Below are 25,258 nucleotides of genomic sequence, written 5' to 3' on the forward strand. Positions count from 1 at the left end.
CTGGTACCAGCAATTTGCCCGAGGCCACACAGCCACCAAGGGGCAGAGCCAGGGACCTGCGCCTGGTGTCAGGGCCCCCGGCCCAGTGGCTCAGCGTCGCCCACTGTAGCGCCACCATGTGCCTCTGAGGGCGCCTGCACGGGCCTGACTCAGCCAATCCAGCCCACGCCTCACAACCACGGAGCAGCAACAGCATCCGTGTTGGTGCTGCTTCCCGTGCGTCCTGGTGGCTTCGGCCAAGGAGCCCTACGAGGACTGGTGGGCTGGAGGACTCCTCCGGGAGCACTGGCTAGCACCCTCCCGAGCCTGCACGCCACCGCACACAGGAGTCCTGACCACACAGTCGGCGGGGGGGCCGCATGTCCCTGGACTCTGGGGCAGGCAGCACCTCAGGGGGCGAGTCCACCCACAGCGGGGGACTGGGCAGCCGTGCCCCATAGCCAGAGGGGCCTGGCCCAGCGAGAAGGGCTTCCTGGAGGGGAGGAAAGGCGGGAGCATACGAGGAGCCAGTACGTGGGCTCACTGCCACCACAAGGTGGTGGCCCAGCACCCTGGCCATGTCCTTGCACCCAGGCACCGCGATAAGCACAGCCTGCCCCTGCCCAGGCCGCCTGCCGGACTCCAGAAGGCTCACGCACGCCAAGTGTTCCCTCCCCGCCGACAGAGCAGCACAGGCTGGCTCTGAGCAGGACCCGAAGCCCACATACCACCCCTGCCCCAGACAATCCATCCTCGAAGCAGAGCCGCCCTGCACAGGGCGACCCAAACCCCACGTGCCCCCAGCCCGATGGTGAGCACCTCTGACCCAGCCGTGGCCGTCATCTCACACCTGAGACAGACTGTTCTAGAAACCACGGCTGCGCAGACTTCAAGAAAGAGCGGCTGCATCTAGAATTCAGCTGGGCTGAGCCCCAGGCAGCCCCAAAGAGAGCAGCAGGGAGTGGTCAAGAACCCACGTGGAGCTTCCGCACAGGGCCAGTGCCTGGATGGGGTTCAGTGTCGGCTACTCCCATAAACGTCACAAATGACCCTGCAGTGTGGCAAGAAGCGCAGAGGCCACTGCCCCGCTGGACGGCAGATGTCGGACAGGCAGCCACAGCTGTGTGGGCCAGCACCAGGCGCGGGGGGTGAGCTCCTGGCTTGTGTTCAGGCAGTGAACACACAACCTGCAACACCGGCTGTGCTCTCTAAAAGGCAGAGAACTCTGATAGGAAAACTCGGCAAGCCCCCCGGGAGAGCGTCAATGTCAGACACCGCGAGCGGAGCAGCCGGGGCCTTTCTGGCGGCTCTTGCTTCTGCGTTCACAACAGGTTTACTGGAAATTCGCTAAAGCGATTTCATTTCCCGCTAAACACAAACATGAACGACGCGCATGCCGAGGCTTGGGGACCAAGCGCGCAGCCTCACGCGTGCAGGACGCAGAGGAGGCCGACCGGGCGCCTGGGAGCAGGACAGGCCGTTCCTGTAGAACCAGCGCCGCTCCCACAGCAAGGGCAGACTCGGGTCCTCGGGACACCCCGGCACCTCCTGTCCACCCTCCTGACCCGCCAATCCACCCGAGGGCGTGAGCCGGCTCCTGGCCTCCCACCTGTGCCCGCTGTGCAGGGGCCTCCGGCCGGGCTCTCCGAACACGTCCCCACCACCAGCAGGGCCTGGTGCTGGACGGCTCCCTGAGACGTTGCTCATGCTATGAATGCGCAAGTGGCGACGTGGGACGAGTTCTCCCAGGGCAACTGAGTTTGATCCTCAGAAATTCTCAGAAAAACCGGCTAACACGTATATGTTAGGATAGTCTTTGGAAGACAGCAGGAAACCTGACAACCAGCCAGTGAAACGGACAGGAGATCCTCCGCCCCACGACAGGAGGTGTGAGGCGGCAGTGGGAGATGGCACACTCGCTCACCGACGCAGACACTGCACTGCTCCGCTGCTCTGCTCTGCCTCCTTAAGAACAGGCTTCGTCCTCATCATCGCAATGTGGCTGCGAAACCACCGTCCCACTGGGGTCCGCCCTTCCCAGCCCCATCTGCGTCCTGGAGGTTTCCCGCCACCTGGGGCCAGGCAGCCCACACTGCCCTCATCACACGGCGTCCTGGTGCTCAGAAGAGCACTGCCACTCGAACCCGACTCTGGGGGCCCCTCCAGGACCTGCTGTTCCCGCCTTCCCTGGGAACGGCCCCTGTGTACGGCCCGGGGCTTCAGGAGTCAGTATCTGGGAAAACGCCCTTTGGGAAGTAAGGCAAAATAACGGTGATAGAAAACAAAGAGAATGTTCCACCCCCAGCCCTGCCTGGTCTGACGTCCCCCAGGCTGCAGAGGAACACGACAGGGAAACTCAGATCTTTAAGAACGCAGGAAAAGCAACAAAAATGGCAAGTATCTGGTTAAATATAAAAGGCTATTTTTTCTCCTTAGCTTTTTAAAAATATGTAATATGAGCCTCTAGAGCAGGTGAAGACAATTTACTCCCAAAAATTTGCTCCCAATTTTTTTTACTTTAAAAAATTTTTTTGTAGAGACAAGGTCTCACTAGTTACCCAGGCTGGCCTCGAACTCCTGACCTCAAGCAATTCTCCCACCTCGGCCTCCCAGAGTGCTGGGACTACAGGTGTGAGCCACCGTGCCCGGCCTCCCCAAATTTTATATATACACATTCATGTATATATTTAAATAGATGTAATGTGCAACGTACATATTAATAATTATATTATCCACAGAGAAAGGACGACCCAGACCCCAGCCTCAGCACAGCTTAGGAGAACCCGGAAGCTACAACGCACGGGCGGGTGAAGGAGGGAACCAGCCCAGGTGGAGGCTCAGCGCCCCCGCCAGCAGCTCTGTGGGGAGGGGAGGGAGGCGCCAGGGAAGGCGCGGCAAATCCTAAGACACCACCAGAGAGTCGAGCCTGTGGTCTGAGGTGCCGGAACAGCGTCCAGGCATCGGGGACGGGCACGGACCATGGGAAGAGACTTCAAGGCCCACACGATTCACAGCGGCGGGTGCGGCTCTGTGGACCCTGCTGGGCAGAAGGGAAGGTGAGGAAGGGAGAAGCAGCCCTGGGCAGCAGGAAGAGGAAGAAAAGGGGGAAACGGGCACTCGCCAGACAAACAGACAGCCGTGACACCTGAGCACTGAGACTCCCCCAGTCCCCTCCAAGACACACTGACAACCAGCCCACGCACCCGGACTTCGCCGGGCGGACGGCAGAGGGCGCCAGCAAACCAGGAATCCCGCAAGACACCCCGATGCCACTGAAAAGGAACAAATGAAAGTTCAGGTCCCCACAGACGACCAGAAACACAAAACTAAAATGGAACAGGCCAAAAGAAAGCGAGAGACAAACAAAGGAAGAGCGCTGACCAGCCCCAGGGAGGAAACGCAAGGCGGACACGACAGTCACAGAAAAGAAGGACGTACCGCGCACTGCGCGAGAGTCGGCTACAGCAGAGTCCAGCACAGGGCGGCGAAGCCCCACTCGGCCGAGGGCGCGAGACGAGCACAGAGAACAAGAAGGAGAGAAGAGGTGCGGGCGGCAGGCAGGAAAGATCACCAAGTCCCCGAAGAAGAGAAACTAAACCATGGAACAGGATCAATATTTAAAGCTATAATCCAAGAAAATTTTTCAGAAACAGAAAAAGATCTGAACTTACACACTGAGAGACTTACAGAGTACGTGAGAAAATCACCCAAGACGTAGCCCAGTAAAGCCACCGGATTCCAAGGATCAAGATAAAATGGGATAAAATCCTCAAGGCCTCCAGATCCGTCCTACAAGCAGATCCAAAGCTTAGCCTGGCACCAGACTCCCCGTCATGAACATACAAATTAAGGCAACAGCAGAATAGCCTTTTTAAAAATCTCAATAAAGTACAAACCAAGGATCGTAAATCCAGCCAAGTGTCCAAGCACCAAAACTGTAGAAAAATAGTTTTCAATGTACAAAAATTTAGCCAATTCTGTCCCCATCAGCCCTTTTTGAGGAATCTGCTACAGCAGGGCTGGTTCTTTCATAAATGATCAGATAAATAGTTAACGCCTGAGGCCGCACAGTCCTTGTCCCAACAACTCAGCAATGCCGGCCCGGCACCAACGCAGCCGCGGAGGACGCAGAAATGAGTGCGCGCAGCTGTGCGCCCATAAAACCTCGTTCCCCAAACGGGCAGCAGGCTGGACGTGGTGGAGGGCGGGGGTCTGCTGACCCCTAGTGTAAAGCGACACCTATAATACTTCCCACTGGCTCGCAATGTACACAGACCGCGACAGCGGCCACGCAGAAACCTGCGTGAAAGCGAGATCTCCCCACTGAACACGCAGTGGTACGGTAGTGACTCCAAGTGGGTGGGGAAACATTTGGCCCATATACCGTAAGTCGAGAGCAACCATTTAAAAGTATCTTGAAAATGACAAACAGTCAATAGACAAATTGAAATGGAATGCCAAAAAAAATCAAATAACCCAAAAAGACAGCAGAAATTAAGGAATAACGGGGAAAAAACCAGAATGTACAAACAGAAAAACAGCAAAATGGTGGACCAAATTCGACCCTATCGACAGCAACATTAACGAGAAAGGTCTAGACCAGCACTGTGCAATACGCCAGCTACAAGTCACCTGTGTCCACGTACGTGAAAATCACACAAATGGTGGACAGCTCAGGTCCTCAGTGGCACCAGTCGCATCTCGAGTGGCCCAGGCCCCGTGTGGCTCCCGCAGTGGGCAGCACAGAGCGGGCTGTCATCCTGTCATCAGGAAGTCCTGCCAGACGCTGCTGTTTTGAACACTCCAGCCGGCAGGCGGGAGCAAGGGGACGAAGGCAGACTCACGCGTGTGCTTCCGTGAGAGACACGGACAGCCTCACAGTGCAGACACTGCTCCCGACGGCATGCCTGCGACTCGCGCCGAGCAGCTCCGTCAACGAGGGCGGAGGACTTCCGAAGACAAAGACGCTCCCTCAGGATCAAAGAGGACCCTTGGGAAGACAGCACAACCACCGGTGTGCACATAGCTAATGACACGAGATACAGCGGCAGAAATCGACAGCGTAAAAGGAGAACAGGCAATTCCACGATCACTGTGAGAGATTTTCACTCCTCTCTCAGCCACGGACAGACCCGGAGCAAACACACGCGGCCAAGACACACAACGGCAGCCGGTGCCAGGGCAGCACGACACGTCGACCACAGGCCACAGGACACACGTTCTTCTCCATGTTCCACTTGCCAAGGCAGACCCCGTGCTGGGCCGTAATACAAGTCCAAGGTCCAAAAGAGGGGAACCGCTGCGCCTGCTCTCTGACCACGGAAGCCCCAGCAGAGCTGCCCGAGAGCAGCCAGACGAGGGAAGAACAGACGTCACTTTACCCTGTTTGCATAAATTCTGCAACGTGCGAGCTCATGGGCGTTGAGTGACGGAGTGAGCCGGCATCGCCTGGTGACGAGGAGGGCAGGACCTCCCAGGTCCTCACAGGTGGGACGCCTGTTATCGGGATGGGGTGACAGCTACCAGGGCACACGCGGACCACGTCAGAACTCCGCAACCGTACACTCGAATATGGGACTAGGTTGTGCGGCAATTATACCCCAGTAAAGTCACAAAAAATTTTATTTTCCACCAAAACATCAACTTTAACACATGAACTTTATAAAATTACGAGAAAGCGGAGACGATCTAAACACTGACACTTCTCACCGACACATCCGTTCCCTCCCTGAGCTGCGCGACGGAGAGAATGTGAACCTTTTCAGACGTGAGAACGACACCATGTGGGGCGTTGATTCACAGAGGAAGCGACATGCTGCCATTTCCCCAACGGTCAGGGCTGGGCAGGTGCCGGCACACTAGGAACAACCGGCCGTGGACCGGCTGCGCGTGCGGGTGGCCGGCACCGGTGTGCACTGCCCTTCCCCCTCGCACGGCTGCGAAACCCATCACCACAGACGTCCGCTGAACACACCCGTGGCGCACGTCGCCTGGAGCCGGCAATGAGGGGCCTGCGAGCCCCAGAGCTGAGCAGGTACCACCAGCGGCTCCACGCCAAAAGCGTCCGAACACGGGAACAATGGCCACCTTCTCTAGGTCTCTCCTTCCCTGGCCGTGTCAGGGGGAGGCGCGGGAGAAAACAGTATCAGTGCTTCCCACGAACACCCTGCCCCAGAGCGCGGCATGCAGACGCCTGTGTGCCTGGGGACGGGTGCGGTGCAGATGGCACAGACCCACCCACGGCGTCGCCGTCCCGTCACCAGGGCCAGGCTGACACATCCCAGAGCCTGCGTTTAAAACAGACTCAATCACTGCACAAGAGGAGAAATCCAAACAGCTCATCAGAAGACGGTCGTTTTCAGTGACACTGCTGGGAATTTCTGGCTAACTGCAAAAAGACATTTCCTTCGCAAGTGAATGCAGCTGCGGAGTAATTCGCAAGGCGAGCGTGAACGCGTCCCTCGACGGAGCCACACATCCCGTGGCCGGTGGGAAGCAGGCGGGGCGGTGCCCAGGCGGCCGGGGCCGGACGCTGGCCCTGGAGCAGCAGCACACACTCCCACAGGAAGCAGCCAGGAACAGGTGACACCTGTCACACGTCCTTACTGGGCAAAGGGAGCTGGCAGTCCAGGCTCATGTCTGGAACACCCGGGAGTCACTGCCTGGGTGCGCGGGATGGTCCATGCTGGTGCGTGTATGGGGGAGCCCGCTCTCTGGGGGAGCCCGAGTGTGGTGTCCCCGCTCCCCACCCACCACGGCCACACCTGGGCTCCTGGTGGGGCAGCCCTGATAAGGGGCCAGGGGGCAGGCTCAGAGGCCCCATTCTGTGGTGTTTCCCTCGCTGAGGTGAAGGGAAACAGATAATCGCAGTCGCAGATGATAGTAAAATGCAGCAAAATAACTAGGAAGTGATGCATTTGGGGCCTTTACCACCTCTGGCAAATAATTTACTTTATTACAGGTTTACATAATATGATTTTAATAATGGCTGCATTTAACAGCTGGTACCTAGCTTGCTGTCACCTCCGGGAAGGTGCGGGCTGGCACGGCGTGCCCCCGAACAAGGTGCAGGATCGTGGCGGGGAGCGGTGGGGGCTTCCCAGCAGGCACGCAGGCTCGGGTCCTCGCCCTGCTGAGTCCTGGGGGGATCCCCGCCTCTCTGAGCACCCACCTGCCTACGTGCCCGCCCTGGGAAGTCGCCGTGAGGGGCAGCGCGACGCCGTGTCGAGGCCAGCACAGGCTGGACACAGAGGCCCTGACAGGCAACTCCAGTTTGACGTCACCACTCACGAAGAAGGCTGCGGCAGGAGCCTGGGAGACACGGCCACGGTGGACACACAGGGTCACCAGGACTGGGCAGCCGGGACCCAGGAGGACGGGCCCACACTCCGAGCTCTGGAAGCAGCCGCGGGACAGCCCCTACCACAGGAAGGAGCTCCAGAACCCAAAGGACCCTGGAGACCCTTCCACAAGACAACGTGCCGGGCAGCTGGGCGTCTCGAGGACGGACAGGAAAAGCCACTCCGGGTGATAGAACACATGGCTGGAAACACACCTGTGAGGCAGAAGCACACACCCAGGGACTGAGCGACCCCAAGTCACCAGGCAGAGCCACGAGCAGACACAGGCCTCCTGGAAGGGGCGAGTCCCGCCAGAGTCTGAACTGCTGCTCGGTGCGTCACACCCTGGAGACGATGACATTGGCACACGTACACCCCGGGACAATGAGGGAAGCCACTGCCCAGAGCTGTACATGGTCTTGAGGAAAACCCCTCTACAGAAAAGGAGGTGCTTCCAACCTCAAGGGAAAAAAGGCAACCGACGACTATACTGACAAAAACACACGGATTCCTCTGTTACGGTCTCCTTGAAATCGATGCTTCACAGGACAGCACAGGCGCCGGCAGCCTACAGCCAGCCACAGGCAGCCCGTCTCCGGGCTGTGCAGGAGGCCACACCCGGTTCCCAGGAAACGGGCAGCACAGCCCTGCCCGCCGCACGGCCAGGAGTCGGTGTTAAAAATAGCAACAGCCAGGCTTTGTCAGGCTTCCTCCAGGAGGAGCATCTAAGTGACCTAAAAAGGAATTGCATCCTGCAAATCGAACCAGTGGGGCCGGACGGCCACGACGAGGGCCCGGTGGAGCAGAGGAACTCCCTGAGAGCCGCGCCTGGAAAACACCCCACTCTAAAACCCCTGCCTGCGGGGCTGCGCTAGGGCTGGGGCTGCCTCGGGCCGCAGCCCTGGGAGGACGCCCGGGTGTGACCGTCACCAGCACCCTGTCCTGCATGCCGCCAGTCCATTGGCCTCCTCTAGAAGCCCAGGCCCCCGCACAGCCGACGGGACCGACCAGGCGAGTGGAGCCAGCCATGTGGGCAGCAGGCATGTTCTTCTCGCCATCCTGCGCACGGGACACTGCGAGTTTCCATGACATCACTGGCAGGCAGCCTGGCGGCCGTCTGATCCGAGAGCTGCCTCTGCTCCGCCCTGTGGGGCTGAGCTGCTGCGGGGCTGGGCGTGGCCCCGGCCCGTCCGCGCCAAAGGGAGGTCTCAGCGAGACCCCTGGCTCCACGCCCACCCACTCGCCTGCCGACTGCACGCACAGCCTTTCCCCAAACACGGGCACACCAGTCTCACACTGACCCGGAGAGCTGAGCAAAAACACTGCTCCTTCCAAAGAAGGCAGGGAGAAGTCAGAAATAGGAGCTGGGCTCGACTTTCACAGAACCTTTTGCTTGGGGACGTCAAACCTCGCACGGATGAACTGATTTTAATTTAAGAAGCGCTTTCCCCCAACTGAGGCGGAGCCAGGTTCAACCTCGGGCCTTGACCTGCCTCAAGGCCTCCCACGTGCCTCCCACACTCGCCTGGCTCCCACGCTGACCACGGAGCCCACGGCAGCCACAGCCTCTTGGCCGTATCGCAAAAGGTGCCTGGGAACCCATTCTGGAACCCTCTCTCACAAAGCCGGCCTGCCAAGCAGACTTTCAGGTCGGGCCCTCGCACTCCTAGGGGAACACGGTCACGCGGCCCCCAGCCAACCTGGGCAGCGCGTGGGTCCAGAGCTGAAAGGCACCCACCCAGCCACTCGGCTTCCCTCCCTGCCCCTCGCGGAGCCCTAACAATGAATCAATCCAAGACTCGAGGAATCAATCGAGTCTTCCCTCCAGGGCAGCCCAGCCCCCTCCCACCTCCCCCTCACCCCTGCTTCCTGCCTCTGTCCGCAGCAGCCTGCTCAGCCCTCATGGTGATGACCTGGCGGGGGCCACCCGTCCCCCCTCCAGCTCCCAGGGCGACCGCCAGCTCGGGCCCAGGACAGGTGTGGAGCCACGGTGCCACATCCCCTCCCGGAGCCTCAACCCTTTCCTCCGGGAGCTGGGTGTGCAGGGCGGCACCACAGGCTGCTCCAGCCACGAAGGGCTGCGGGACTGCACAGTCTCCCCACACAGCGGCCGGCACCGACCCTGGGAAACATGCCGAGCCTTTCGGAAAGAGGGACACGGACTGCCGCATGCAGACCACCCGTCACCACAGCCGGCCCTGCTGTGCCTGTGAACGCGACACAGCGGACTCCAGGCGCTGACGATGAGGCCCTCGCGGCTGCAGGACCGTGGCTCTGCGCATGACGAGATCTATCCTCGCCCGAAGGTGAACGTGCCACGCGTGCGACGGGGGGTCTGCGTTCCTGGAGCCCCACTTGGGAGTGGAGTGCCAGGCCCCTGAGGGACTCTGCCACGCACGACCCAGAAGGGAGCCACCGTCCGTGACCTGGACCTGCCTGCGCCAGTGGGCGGCCAACAGCCTCACCCTCCCCGCTCGAGAGGCACAGAGGGGACCGACCTCCACCTTGAGGCGAGTCTGAGCCTCGCTCTGGCCACCTCCCTTCTCCCGCGCCTGGTGGTGCCGTGGCTACTGCAAACCGAGAGGGGTGGTTGCGGCATCTCGCCAGTAACCGTACGCTGGCTACGTGTTGGAATCACATTTTGGATACACTGGGTTAAGTTAAATATATTTTAAAATTAATTTCACCTATTTTTTTTTTCTTTTTGCTTTCTTAAATGTGGCCTGTAGAAACTTGAGAATTCCACACGCACCTCACACATTTCCACCGAACCGTGCTGCGCCGGGGCCGGAAGAGGCTCTGACCATTTTTCTATTGGAATCTGACATGCGTCTTTCCTTTCTAAGAGCTCGTCATAAGAATTTTCAAACCTACCCTGTTGTCATCTTTTTACATGTTCTGTCTGCCTGTTAATAACATTTGAACTTTAAGAGGCTTAAAAAAAAGCACCGGCCAGTTTTGTTTAGTCAGACCCATCAGTCCTTTGCAGGGATCCGTCAAGGACTTGGAGCTTGGAAGAGCCGCTGGCACCCAGATAGGAAATAAGCCGCCGCCACGCCCCCAAGGGCGCGCCTGCGTGGGAGAGGGCCAGGCCCTGCAGGGCGGCGCAGCGCCACCGCCCATCTCTAGGGACTTGACGCCCCGCAGCAGCCACGTTCCCGCGACAGCACCGTCTGCCCGTCGTCCTGCCACAGCCTTCAGGTGCAGGCACCTCCCTGTCAAGAAGCCACGCGGCCTGCGCAGGGTCACACGGGGTCACAAGGCAAGGAGGTGGCACGAGGACCTGAGCCCTCCCCAGGGCCCACGCGGGGTGCTCAGCCTCGTACCTCACACTGGCCTGGTGGGGGGTTCTGGGCTTCGGTCCCCGTCAACGGACTGTTTGAAAAAGAAATGACGTGTCACCAGTGACAAGGATCACGCTGTCCTTCACAGAAGGTGAGCCACGCTTGGCAGGAAATCTGAGCTCAGGATCTCCCGTTTGAGCCCGATTTCCAGAAGAGGATTCACCCACACTGGAGCCAAGCTCATTCCCCTTCACCCAGAGCACCTCAGAGAGCGCTCGTCGGAGCAGCGCACCAGAGACGTGCTCGTCAACAACAGCAACCAAGTCTGAACAGACACATGCACCTCCGACTTCTCCCCACGCCCGACGCCGCCCCTCCCTCACGTTTCCCACGCTCCGACCGAGGGTCTTCACACGTCTGACCGTGGGTGTCTGGCCCAGCTGAGGACACAGGCTGACGCGCTTGCAGGGAGCAGGTGACCCCGCGGGGTCTCCCCACGCTGGCAATCCCAGCCAGCTGACACCCACACCCAAGAGACCATACCCGCTTACTGCTTTCGCTGTGGTTAGGGCTGAAGATGCTTCCCTCATCCATTCCACAATCGCCAGGCCTCCGCTGGCAGCTGGGGACGCAGGGCGAGCCAGGACAGACCAGGCGCTGCTCGTGGGGGACGCTGTGGGGACCTCCAGGGGAGCCGCCCGGCCCTACCCATGCCCTGACCCCACATCCACCTGCACCACAGTCAGGGCACCAGGGTCTCCCCTCCAGCCCTCCTGGGAGCACCCAGGGTGGCGACGGCTGCCTGTCCCCAGCCCTATCGCGGTCAGCTCGGCTGCCATGGCAACGTACCACAGAAGGGGCAGCTCCCCGAGCACTCGTTTCTCACAGTTCTGGGGGACAGCAGTCCGGGATCAAGATGCAGCCGATCTGGGCCCAGCGAGGGCTCTTCCTGGCTTGCAGACGCCGCCACGCCGACGTGCGCTCTGTCCACACATGGCAGAGAAAGCCTGCTCTGGTGTCTTCTCACAGGGGCACGAAGCCCATCGTGGGGACCCACCTCACGACTGCATCTAACCTAATCACCCCCAAAGGGCCCACCTCCTAATGCCAGCACCTTGGGGTTGGGGCTTTAACACATGAACTTAGGGGGGACACATCTCAGTCCACGGCACCCGCCCCTGCCCCAAGCACGCAGCAGCCACCAGCAGCCACCAGCAGCCCCCAGTGCAAGAGGTGCCCTCCACAGCAGCTGGGCACAAACTTCGAGGGTTCTGAGCCAGAGCTGTGCCAAGGAGGGCACTCCCGGAGCCGATGCACAATCCCCAACTGTTTTGAGGACAGGCTGTCCGTGCCGCGCGGCGGAGACTACTCATGTCTGCACCCACAGCAAGCTCCGGCCATCTGTCCATCGAGTGTCTACATGCCGCTCAAGTAAACACCAAAATCAGCTTTATGTGCACCAACAAAACTCGTTTTCCACAGGGAGAAAGAACCACACCTGGGCCTAACAATTTCCTGCACATCTGCTCCCGAGATTGTGTATGGCCACAGACACCTCACAACTGCAGGGAGCGGAGACAGCAGCGACCAACGACATCCAGGGTGGCGGTGGAGGCAGAGCAGTCAGAGCTCTCACCTGCTGACCACAGTGCGAGGAGGCACCTCGTATGGCAGTTTCTTGAACCCTTCAACACGAGCCCACCCTACGCCCAACAGCGCTCTCCTGGGAATGGACCCAAGAGAATGACACACGCGTCCACAGGAAGCCTGTACACACGTGTCCACGGCGGCTTTGTTCATGGGGGCAAGAGCAGAGAGCGGGAAACAGATGGTGGGGTGCTGTGCCACGTGCTCAGCCACGAGAGGAGTGAGCCGGGGACGGCAAGGCGACGTGGAACAATCCCAGAGCACTGGGCAGAAGGAAAGCAACAGGAGGACATCAGCTGCAGGATCTGAGCGCTGACGCTCTGGGATAGGGGAAACAGACACGCCGTGCCTTGAGGGGTGGGACAGACAGGGAAGGGGGGCAGAGGATGCTCCATCCTGCAGTTTGGGCACCAAAGATCAATGCATTTCTCTACATACAAATTATACCTTAAGTTAAAAAACCTTCAGGGAAAACAGACTGCAGGAAGCAGCCTCCTGGACAGGGCAGGGCCAGCTGGGCAGGCCCTCGGGCTGTCCCACGCTCCAGCATCCCCCACTCCAGGACCCGCCTGCTCCCTACAAACCCACCACCCACAGAGGCCCCGTGTCCCTGGACCTCCCCTCACTGCCCACCAGCCTGAGGTCCTGGTGCCTGAAGACTTTCTGCAAGGCTCGCCTTCCAGTCTCACCTGCCCGTGGCCCAACGGGCTCTCCTTGAACAGCCCAGGGGAGTGACTCTCGCTGGAATCCTCCTCTCGGGGTGTGCTCTGGGGAGATCCGGCCCAGGCAAATGTGTTTACTGCCACCCTCCTCTGGGCCAGGCCCGGAGCTGGGGCTGGCAATGGGGTTGGGAAGTTATGTGGCATGTCTGAAAGACACGGACGGGACAGTGGTTTAAATGCGGTGGCAGTAACACGAGAGGTGCGGCCACAGGAGGGCACAAGTGACAGCCGTAGGGAGAAGAGGGCTGTGGCCAGAGAACAGCACTGCCCAGGCCTGAGGCTGGGGTAGGGGACGGAGAAAGGGAAGGCGGGCATGGCGGGACCTCCAAGAACATGGGGAGGCCCTGGCTCCCATCCAGGCGCTCTGCAGAGAAGTCTGTGAGGAAACGTGGCAGCCACGGAGGGCAGACCCGTGGCGTGGACGTGGTGGCGGCAGTGACCTGACAGAAGCCGGATTCCAGAGACTGCTGAAGGTGCTGGCAGGTGGGACACGAGAGGACAGGCAGAGACACCGGGGCCATGGGCCCGCGCGGGGCACCTGGCACGGGTGTGGGCAGAGGACAAGACGCCCAGTCTGCACACCCAGGCCTAGCGGGCAGCTGGAACCGGAGTCTGGGCAGCTGGAGAGGGGATTTAAGGCCCAAGACTGGGCAAGAAGGGCCCACGGCCCGAGCCCTGGGTGCCGCAAACGTGGGAAGGGGAAGAACCTTAGGAGCCACCGGAAGGAAACGCTCATCTCCCCAGGTGCACACAGCAGGCGCAACTGGCACCGCAGGGAACATCCAACAGCGACTCGGCCAGTGTCTGCAGAGACTCCGTGTCCTGCGGCACTCAACTCCAAAGACCCCAGGCCACGCGACTGGGACCACACGGCCTGGAGCTTCCCGCAAGGCAGGGGTGCATTTGCTTCATGTTTCTGTGTAAACACAGAGGTCATGTAAGTTGGCCAAATAGACAGGAGTGGGATTCCTGGGTCACGTGGCAGCCAGGTGGTGGTGTGAACTTTGTAAGAAAATGACAAACTTTTCCCAAGTGGCCAGGCCATTCTGCGTGGCCACGGGCAGGGTGTGAGACCTCCATGGCACTGCATCTTCATCAGCACTGGGTGCTGTTAGGGGTTTTGTATTTTGTTTTTTAATTTCAGCCAATGTAATAGCTATCTACTAATTACACACTGATTACTGTTATTTCAGTACACACTTCCTGAAAGACAGACGATGCTGAGCACCTGTCACACGTCATTTGCCATTTGTGTATCTTCTCTGATGACGTTTCCATTAAACTCACACATATGTTGTATGTATGTACAAATGAATGAATAACAGGGTCTCACTCTGTCTCCCACCCTGGGGTGCAGTGGCATCACCACAGCTCACTGCAACCTCCAGCTCCTGGGCTCAAACGATCCTTCCGCCTTGGGCTCCCAGAGCGCTAGGATTACAGGTGTGACCCACTGCGCCCCGCCTTTTCTCATTATTATTTTTGGAAAATCTTTTGCCTATTTCTAAATTGAATTCTTTGCTTTATTATTATTGACTTTTAAGAGTTTTTTGTATATTCTAGATGTAAGTCCTTCATCAGGCATGTGATTTGCAAATAGTTTCCTCCCATCTGTGATGTTTTTTCATGCTTTTAACAGTGTCTTACAAAGAGCAGAAGTTCCTAATTATGATGAATCCTAATTTGTCAATGTTTTCTTTTATGAATTGTGCTTCTGCTGTTGTATCTAAGAAATCTCTGCCTAATCCAAGGTTACAAAGATTTTCTTCTAAGTTTCCTTCCAAAACTTTCATAGTTTTAAGTTTTACATTTAGGTCTATGATCCGTTTTGAGTTAATTTTTGTATACGGTACAAAGTATGGAAGTCATCAACTTTTTTGCACATGTATGTCCAACTGTTCCCGCACCGTTTGCTGAAAACACTACACTTTCTCTAAGAATGACCTCTACGCCTTTGTCCATCACGACCTTGACTATGGCCTGTTTCTCCGTCCCGCCTCCTTTGCACTCACGTGTGTCTGTTTTCCCCAAGAGGACACTGCCACGGCTGCTGCGGCTCTACGGCAAGTCTTGAAATCCGAACGGGACTCCCCAAACTGAGTTGTTGTTGTTTTTTTAATCTGTCTGGCTATTCTAGTTCCTCTGCTTTTCCATATAAATTTTAGAATCATCTTGTAGACTTCTACCAAAAAGTTGTGCTGAGATTTTGGTTGGAACTGCATTAAATCAGAGTATCGATCAATGCAGAATTAGCATGTTAACATAATTATGTCTTGCAATCCATGAACATGATATCTCTCTCAAGTTTTTAGTATCGCCTCCGATTTTGTTCATCAGTGTTTCCATAGCTTTCAGTATACAGATATTGACATATTTTATTAGATTTACACCCAAGTATTTCATTTTAGTGCTGTTGTATGAATGGTATTTTTAAGTTTCCAATTATTCATAGCTAATATAAAAAAGACATTTTCATATAGACCTTGTATATTGGAAACTAAATAAATGCACTTAATAGAAATAGCGAGGTTTTTGTGGATTCTTTAGGATTTTCTAAATGGCTAGTCATGTCTCCGCCAATAGAAAGAGTTTCACTTCTTCCTTTCAGATCTACGTGATTTTTCCTTCTCTTCCTGCCCGTTGCGCTGCAACAACCTCAGTGCCCTCAGTGCCGAGCTGACAGGGAGATGTGAGACCAGGCGGCCGCACCCCGACCCACCTGCCTTCACGCGAAGAGGGGTTCCACGTCCCACCACTAGGCACGACGTGAGCTGTTGGGCTTTGACATGCTATTTACAGGCTGGGGATGTGCTTTTTCTATTCCTAGTTTGCTGAGTTTTTACTAGAAATAGTTACAGATTTTTGTCAAGTGCTTTTTCTGCACCTATTGAGATAATCGTGTGGTTTTTTTTCCTCAACTGGCTGGGATGGTAAATTCTATTGATCGATGCTTGAATGTTATTAATAAACCAGTCTTGCATTCCTTGGTCATTATACAATAACCTTTATATCTACCGTTGTTTAATGCATATGTCTGTGTGTGTTTTTATATTGGCTTATATATTCGATTTGCTAAATTTTTAAGAATTTTTGCAGTTATTTTCGCAGGAGTCACTGGTCTGTATTTTCTTAATGCTCATGACCAGGCCCCCCATCACTGCTGCCTGCCGCTGCAGACACTACCCAGCCGGCCGTGGCTCCCTGGAGGCCCATCTGCCTCCTGGTCTGACCTAAGGCCACAAAACCATCCCCTCCAGGGACGCAGAGCTGGGAGAGAAGAATGTCCACAGGCAGTGGTGCCCTCACGCCCGCTCACAAGTCTGTGAGCAAAGCACAAGGCCCTTCCATGCCACTTCCACGGGACCCACCACCACAGCCATGGAGGGTGGGGACCGTCACCACCAGGAGGCCCCAGGCCCAGGCCTCAGGCCTGGCCAGTCACACTAAGCAGGCCACGTCCCCACAGCTGAAGCCAGAGCCCAGCCAGAAGGTACAGTGCGCAGGGCCGGAGGCCCGGGCAGCCCTGCTCAAAGCAACACAGCCACCTCAGCCCTCGGTCCGACAGCTCTTTGCCCTGACTCAGTGTCCACGCTGTCCCCAACATCCTCCCAGACTCCCAGGCCTTCCTGGCTTCAAGTGGTGGGCCTCCCCCTCAGTCCCAGCCTGCCTATCCCCCTTCTGGGCCCATCCATCCCCCAAGGACAGGGCCCTGGAGAAGAGAAGGGGCCACCCAGCTGCCTCCCCAAGGGCAGGGGCGCAGCTGCGAAGGTGTGAGTCAGTTACTTGACACAGGCGCCATCCCCTTGCTCAAAGGAGCAAAAGGGACTCCAGGCTCCAGCATCCAGCAGCCACACCTCCCCCACAGCCGGCCTCCCCGACCTCAGCCATCAGCTGCCATGAGCCTCCCTCCCAGAGTCCCACGGGTTTGAAAGGAACTCAGTGAACCAGAAAAGCCACTTGTAAAAGCCTCACAGAAATCCTTCCACACAGCAAAGTTTGCCTGTGGGTTCCACATCAGAAAAGACCACAACAGGCAGCCACGTCCAAGGCTGCTTCTAGACAACGCAGAGAGGACAGGCAGCAAGGACATGTGAAGCTTCTGAAACCAGAACGTACTAAACGAGGCTCCTCACGGCTCCTCACAGACAAGGGATCCACACAGGACAGCCTGTCTTCCCCCTGTGCCGGCCCTAATAAACCAGTATCCAGCACAGAGAATTCAGAGCAAGTGTAATTTATTTCAGATGCAGGAGGGAAGAAGGGAGCTCTCGAGATGTGGGTCCAGGCTCTGTGGGGACAGGGTGGTGCCTCCAGCACCCCACAGCCAGGCTGGGGCTGCTGCAGGTCGGATTCAGGCCCATCCATCCAGCACACTCCCTCCGTTTGCACGCAGCCCACCACGCACCCAGCAAGCCTCCTCCTCGGTTTCCGCCATGCCATGTGCTGACCTCGCACTGGGTGTGTTGCAGGAAGATGCTGTCTGAGCACGGCTGCCGCCACTGAAGACCACAGACTGGGGGGCTTAAACCATGCGCGTGCACTCCCACAGCTCTGGAGGCCGGGAGGCCGTGATCAAGGCACCACCGACTCCGTGTCTGGTGGGGGCCTGCTTCTCACAGACGGCGCCTCCTCCCTGCGCCTTCACATGGTGAAAGGGGCCGGGCAGCACTCTGGGCCCCCTTTCTAAGGGCACTGATCCCCCTCACGAAGGTGGAGCCCTCATGACCTAATCGCCTCCCAAAGCCCCACCTCCTCCATCGTTCCCTTGGCGGGGAGGACTTCACCACGGGAACCTGGGAGGACAGAAGCATTCAGACCACAGAGCCAGGACCGGCTCCTACAACTGGGGCCTGAGCACCTCCCAACACGGGGCAGACCCACCTCCTCAGCCACGAGTCCACGAGTCTGACACTCAGGACGGCAGGCACAGCGTGGACGGCAGGCCAGCCAGGGGTGACGCCAGGCACTCTGGAGCCAGGCCCACGCTCAGGACCAAACACTTGAAAGTCCCAGATCCCAGAGGCCTGGAAGCCGCCTCAGCACTGACCGTGGAAACACAAACAACATTTTCTCCCGCCTCCTGCACTTTCTACAGTGACCGCGTTTTACAGAAAGGGTTTCAAAAACCACAAAGGTCACGTTCAGCTCTTCTGTTTATCAAAGGAGCTTGTTCAAGGCTACTTTAAAAATAAAATAATTGCATAATGGAAACTCTAGGATAAAAAAAACAAACAAACAGGTTAGAGACTCAGCGTCTGTGCAACTCCTCTGACCCCCAGGCCTGGGCTGCCGGGCACGCGGCTGTGGCGTGGGGCCTTTGCCGGGCCGGGCCCCTTACGGCCAGAAGCCCACCAGGCCCCTGGCCACTCAGCCAGCCCCCAAGCGACCACATCAGGCTGAAAAGGGGAGACACGGGCTGAAATCTCACTTTTGAGAATAGTCATCTCTAAGTGTCACTGAAATTTCTTCCTTCTGAAGAGGCCTCTGCCAGGAAAACCAAGAATAATTGGTTTTAAACCAGGAAAAACTGCACAGAGCAAATCATCATTCGCTATTTTTCACTGAAAATTATGCTATTGTCTTTTGTGAAGGTTTAATGTTCCAGGAAGGACACCAGAGCCGTCGGGTTACATAGACTCAGCGCGGCGTCTGCGGAGGGGAGGGGCTCGGCAAGGCAGGACCGCGGTGGCTGGGGTACTCGGGCCGTACCGCACAGGAGACCTGCTCGTTCAGAAGGCATTTCCAGGACCACCGGCTAATCCTGCTATCAAAGTCACAAGAAAGAGGGAAAAAAGGAAAAACAGGAAAAAAGAAAGGGTGGGCATGTATGCACGCGGAGCTGGCCCTGCACCTTCGGAGCGAGGCCCCCCACGTGGGTCTCGCCTCCGCTCCCAGCGCCTCTGCCTGAAGACAGCCCCCCGCACAGGAACAGGGCCCAGCGTGGGAATGCGTGGGAATTCCCCACGCTCCATGCGGCACCGACCGGGACCTCACAGATGCCCATGAGACACCCCAAAGGCCACCCCGCCTGCCTCACCCACTAGGGCCTCCGCTGTGGCTTCACCCTGCAGCTGTTCACGCCAAAATATTCGTAACAAAGCCTAGGAGGCCCAGAGAGCTGGATCTATGCTCCTAGCACAGCCCAGCGCAGCCACGCCCAGGGCCACTGACAACATTGGGCAGGCAGAGACCACGCCCGGCCCAGAGAACAGCCTTTGCTGCAGTGGGTCTGGGCACTGCATCTGGTGGGCCCAGAGGGCTGCAGGTCATCCCTGAAGCCCTCGAAATCCGGATTCTACCTGGGCAGGACAGAAAATGGGAGGGAAAGAGCTCAAACCACCCAAGCCTTGAAGGCCCAGCCCTGCCCACCACCCAGACCCTCCTCTGACGGGGCCTCCCCCCTGCCCGCTCATTGTCTGAGACCCTCCTGTCGGCCACTCCCCATCCCTACCCCTGAGGACCCTCCCTCCAGATCCTCTCCTGATTGGACCCCAACTTCTCCTGCAGGGATCTGCCTTTTGTTCCCATCCCAGAACAAAGCACAACCTCAGTAACGGGACTTTCATCAAGGTAAGTCAGTGAGTGAGGGACACCACCTACGAACTCCCAAGCTGACACCCCAACGGTGAGGACAGAGCAGGAGGGACTCGCAGGGCCTCTGCGTCAGGTGGGACGTGCACAGCTCAGCCCTGCAGCCAGAATACGTGGCCATCCCCACGATGCCCGCACAGCCTGCAGCCTCAGAGCAGCACCTGGTCTCCACAGCCCACCTGCACCCTCCAGCAAGCTGGCCAGGGGCACAGATGCACCTGGTGGGCCTCTGGGTCCACTTTCACCTGTCCGTGCTCAGGCCACACGGGCCCAGAACCAGCGAGTGGCGCAGGCCATCCAGGACACAGGCCTCCAGACGTGGACCCACCACGCTGCCACCCTGTCCCTCAGGTCTTAGGCCCTCGGCCCTGAGGCTCCAAGGAAGGGAGGCCCGAGGCCACCTCCATATCTGCCACCACCTCCTGTTCCATCAGACACAGAGCCGCAGGAGCAGAGGGCAGAAGACGAGGGAATTCCCGTGCTGCTCCTGCATGCACCGCGAGGCCAGCCTGCCCTCTAGGGAGCGGAGAGGGGGCCCCTGCAGCCACGGCAAGAGCTCGGGCTCCGCCCGGGGTGGAGAGGCCGCCCGTCTGCAGGAGCTGTTGCTAATACCCGGGTGGGTGTCTGTCCGCGGCGGCAGCGCACCATCAGGAATTGCGAGGCAGGCCCAGGGCACTGCCATGTCTCCTAAGACAGTGCTCCTCCAGGTCGGCACCCAGTTTTATTGGGATCACATCAAAATATGACAGGGATAAAATGAACCAGGAAAAGGCAGCGTTTTCAGAAAAGCCAAAGGGAAAATATGAAAATACAACGGCAGACTCTAATTTCAGCTACGAATGTGGGCAAGTCGTGCTCCTGGTCTGCCACACACACAAGAGCACACGGTAAATGGAAACCAGCCCCGGAGCGGGAGCTAAACTGTGGGCAGGAAGGAGGGTTCTACCCAGACATGGGGCTCCCTGATGGGCACACACAGAGAAACCCTGCCCACAAGGCATACCCGCCAACGCGCCCCTGAGATGCAGGCGGCTGGCAGGGGCCCGCCACGTGTAGTCAGCTCCCTGGGTGGGGGTGGCCAGAGCGCGGCAGGGGCAGCTTCAATTCCAAGGGGCCTCTTCACCAACGGGGCGCTGAGCAGACGGTGGTCAGTACATTATAATTAGTCCTCTAATGAATTCATTATATCTACCCCTTCGATTTATAAATATTTCATGCCTTAAAAGAGGAGAAGTTTCTCTCATCTGCATGTCTGAGCAAAGACTACCAAGAGGGCCACCCGGTCCCTTTAGAATAAATGCACATCCGTTACCTAGTGTGGAGCACACACACTCCCCATGCTCACAGGCACGCACCCTCCTCTGGAGTGGCCTGGACGCTGGCAGGCAGGGCACAGACCCCGAGAGAGGGTAGAGGCCCCCGCACACCCGGCCCTGCCCTGGCCCCACCCCGCACCTCCCCCCTGCCACCCGCGTCTGACTGCCTCTCCACCCAGCAAACCCACCAGGTGAGACACGCAGCTGCCGGGAAGACCCAGAGTGCGGCAGCCACCCAGCCCGGCAGGGTCTTGGGCCTCCACTCTGCCTCACCCAGCCCCCTCCACCCACCGGCCTAGGAAACTGGAAAATATAAGCAGCCCTTGTCCCCAGCTCAGCCTTGCCAAGGGCAAACACACGGGCACCTACGTCCATGCACAAGGAACCCCACCCCACACTGGCCTCCTCACTGGCCCCCCAGCCACGCTCCTCACCCGCCAGGTCTCCCTCAGCGTCCCCCATCACAGTGTCCTCTCACACCCCACCCAGGCCCCACCACGCCCAGCCACAGGACCAGGGGCTCCCTGCCTGCCGGGAATGCTCACCACGGGAGGGCAGGGACATCCCGGCGTCTGAGACAGAACACGCCACAGCGCCACACTGGACAAACACCTGTTTAGCACTGGACTGAGGGGCCTGCCCTTGACCCGACAGCTCCGGCCTGAAAGCTTCCCAACCGGTCCCTTCCTCCCCAGCCCCAGCACCACCTTCCACCCAGGCCCACCGGGCCCTCGTGTGGCCCCTGGCTGGGCCCCGGCTATCCTCACTCCCCACGACAGGACCCTCCCGAAAGTCACTTCCAGCCTCACCACCACCCACCGACAGCCTCCACCCAGGACGACACGGAGACCAGAGCAGGGGACCCGGGCCGGGAGAGGGAGGGGTATGAAGGGACCTCCGAGGAGGACCTGGCCCCCGCTGGCCACATGAGTGGTGGCCTGAGTGCAAAACAGCAATGCGGAGCCGGGACGCACCTGGCAACGGCACACGCCTGCATCCCACAGACACACGCGACCCTCGCGCAGAGTCCCCCACATGAAAGGAAGTACCCGTCACGGGAGCGATTAATCTGAGAGAGCGTGCTCCGAGCAGTTCTTACCTGGTAAAATTCCCGAAGCCAATTCTTCTGTAGATTTTCGGGCTGTAATTAAGAAAAAAAGAGAAAAACAGTCAAACCATGGACACAGCCCCCAACAGCTACAAGCAGAAGCCGCCGAGAAGAAACCCATGGGCCAGCCTCACAGAGGGGGCTGCACGGGGACCCTGCTCTATGTTGGAGCCCCCAATCCACATGAGTGAACCCCAACCCACAGGGGGTACCCAGCTCCATGCAGCAGGGACCGTGTTCCACAGACTATCCCAGGACATGAAGCTCGGGGCAAACCTCGCCTGGTAAAGGCAGGCACACATGCGCCCTGCATGCCCCCGACCTACAGCCCAGCCCGCCCTGCTCCGTGGTGGGCGTGAGGAGGGGGCAGCACTTGTCTGCTCCAAGCCTTCGGATGCTCCCGCAAAGAGACGGCACAGAACGTAACCAGCTCCCGCAAGCAAGCCAACGCCACGTTTCCACACACACGCCTGCCTGGGCCAAAGCCACTTCACAGGAACCCGGACCTAGGGCGCTTCATGGCACATAAAATGTTCACAGCCACACAACAGGGGCATTTCTGTTTGGGGCGAAAAAGAGAATGGCAGAGAGGGGCTTTTACAGGGTCAGTCTCAACGGCCAGAATCTTCAAGAAGCACTTAGTAGAGCCATCAACAGAAACCCCCAGGCTACATGCATGCCCACACACGCTCACACGCATGCTCACTCACACATGCTAACTCACACATGCTCTCACACATGCCCCCATATATGCATGCTCACACATATGCTCACGCACACATCCACACACAATGCTCACACAATGCCCCCACACATGCATGTCCACACAAGCTCACACATATGCACAGGCATGCCCCTACACATGCCCCCACACATGCATGCTCACATGCACATATGCATGCCCACACAAGCATACACATGTACTCACACATATGCTCATATGCACACATGCATGTTCACACACATGCCAACACATGCTCACGCCCACACACATGCACAAGCAAGGAAACCCCAAGCCCCAGGAAGCTCCTGGGCAGGACCCGAGGAGCCAAGTCCAGGCCTTGGAAATTTTCGGCTTGAGAAGAGACCAACTGGGTCACGTCCACCTGGATGGCTCCGCGGGCCCCAGGCTGCCCGGCTCGCCCCTCAGCTCTGTGCCAGCTGCAGCACAGGGTGGCGCAGCCCAATCAATCGCAGGAATGGAGAGACGACTGTGCCCGAGACAGGTGCTGAGAGCAAACACTCAGCCCGGTGTGCACGCGAGTGCACACTCAGAGGTGCCCAGGTTGAAACGAGGCCACCACAGGGCACAGGGTCAGTGTCTCATGGCTAGAGTTTCAATTTTGCAAGATGTCACAGTTCTAGAGATTCACTGAACAACAATGTGAATAAACTTAGCGCTACTAAATGGCACACTTAAAAATGGTTAGGATGGCAAATTTAATGTTCTCTGGTTTTTCTAACACAGTTAAGAAAAATAATACACAATGTCCTCCCCCACCAAGGGGCGAAAGGCTGTGCCCTGCACTCAGCCCCCATCCGAGCTGGGCTCTCTGTGGGCTCCAAGCAAAGGGGCCCCCGCAGATCACTCACAGCTGGGCCCCAGCTTGCCCCACACCTGAGGCACAACAGCACCCCAAGCCTGCTCACAGCCCAGGAAAAAACCTGGCCGAGGAACAAGAGCTGTACAGACCCTGGAAGGAGAGCACCACAACACCTGAATCCAGCCGCCACCTGGCCGAGACGGTGCAGCCCCAAGGCACATGCTCAGGAGGGCACACACCCGTCCCTTCTGCGCCCCGCGGAGCAGCGGCAGCAGAGAGCATCACTGAGACAAGCTCGGAGCTGGCACAGGGCTTGGGCAGAGTGGCCAGCACACCCAGGAACAGAGGCTCGGTGTCATCAGCCATCACAGAGGTGCAAACCCACAACCACAGCGGGCTGACGGCGCGGGCAGGGCGGGGAAACGGGAGCTGCCACTCTGCTGCGGGAACTAGCGGTGCGTAGCTGCAGTGGAAACAGTCGGCAGTCTCTTAAAATGCTGAGCCTGGAGCCACCTCTGACCTGGCAGTTCCCCAGCCAGGTGTGCACCCAAGAGAAGACACATGTCCACACAGAAACTTGTACCGGGTGTCCACAGCAGCCACGGGCTGATAAGCAGATAAACACGCAGGGCACAGCCATGCAGCCCTGGGACCTCACCGCTCCTTTGGGCTCAGGTGGCCCGTGTTCCCGCCACAGGAACCCACGTCCCCGCCCCTACAGTGACAGGGAATGGAGCAGGGACCTCAGGAACCCGCAGTCTGACCCGAGCACCCAGGTATCCAGGAAGGGCCGACCTCAACCCAAGTGCGAGGGCTGCAGACGCCCAGCGGTCAGGAGCCAAGTGGGCAGGGACGTGCCCGTCCGCCCTCGGAGCCCGGCCCTGCGTATCTGTGGGGCGAGGGGCAGCGTGGCGTGAGTGACCTCGCCGTTGGAGAGCTCGGTGCCCCGCCCTGGACACAAAGGAGGGCAAGTTCAGCCGCAGCCACCATTGCGGGGGGGCAGCTCCCACCACTTCTCCAAGGAGCCCCCAAACTCCAGTCCCTGGGGCCGTCAGGGACGCGCGTGTTTTCACTTCCGCAGCCCCAACCCTCACTCCGCACGCCCTGCAGCAATGGAAAGTGGGACTGACTCATGAAACCGCTGCTGCGGTTCCGGCCCTTTCACGTGTTCCCAGTCCTGTGCCACCTGCAGCTCCTCCACCGCCACAGCCCGCTCAGGGCAGTGCCAGGGCCGACGGGGCTACCAGGTTATGGACAACATGCGCGCGCCGCCTTAGAGTCTCCCGCTGCAGCCACGCTCAGAGACACGATTCCCCACAGGGGTCCCCGTGGCCCCCGCAGCCCGACCAGCTGTCACACCGAGCTGGCAAGGCCCGCAGGCAGGACAAGACCACGCAGACCGGGGTGGACGAGCTGCGGAGCGAGTCGGGACTCGCGGTTCTCTCCTGCGGGAGCACACGCAGCGTCCCGGCAGCCAGTGCCCCTGGACCTGGGGACTCGAGAACCCTGACGGGTCGGAGGGCGTCCTCGGCGTGCTTTTCCTGCCTGCGCCTCGTGACCGCGGCTCCCCAGACGCCCCCGTGCCCGCCACAGCCCTCTGCCGCCACCATCCTCCCTCCCCGGGGCCGCGGGCCTCGCCCTCCCTGCCTGGGCTCCGCCGGCCTCACTGCGCCCCGCTTGCCGCAGATGCTCTGAGCTGCGCCTGGGGGACAGCACCGCGACCACCA

General features: G+C 58.7%; 1 protein-coding gene across 1 annotated transcript in view; it reads right to left on the reverse strand.

Moving 5' to 3' along the window:
* Positions 1 to 25,258, reverse strand: part of INPP5A (inositol polyphosphate-5-phosphatase, 40kDa) — a 180,749-nt gene that overhangs the window by 111,164 nt on the left and 44,327 nt on the right. Inside the window, exon 2 of the mRNA XM_012660676.1 lies at positions 21,979 to 22,020. Within this exon, the coding sequence (XP_012516130.1) occupies positions 21,979 to 22,020 (42 nt within the window). The remainder of the gene's footprint in view (positions 1 to 21,978; positions 22,021 to 25,258) is intronic.

The sequence above is a fragment of the Propithecus coquereli genome, unplaced genomic scaffold (assembly GCF_000956105.1).
Source record: "Propithecus coquereli isolate 6110/MARCELLA unplaced genomic scaffold, Pcoq_1.0 Scaffold673, whole genome shotgun sequence".
NCBI classification, from domain to species: Eukaryota; Metazoa; Chordata; class Mammalia; order Primates; family Indriidae; genus Propithecus; species Propithecus coquereli.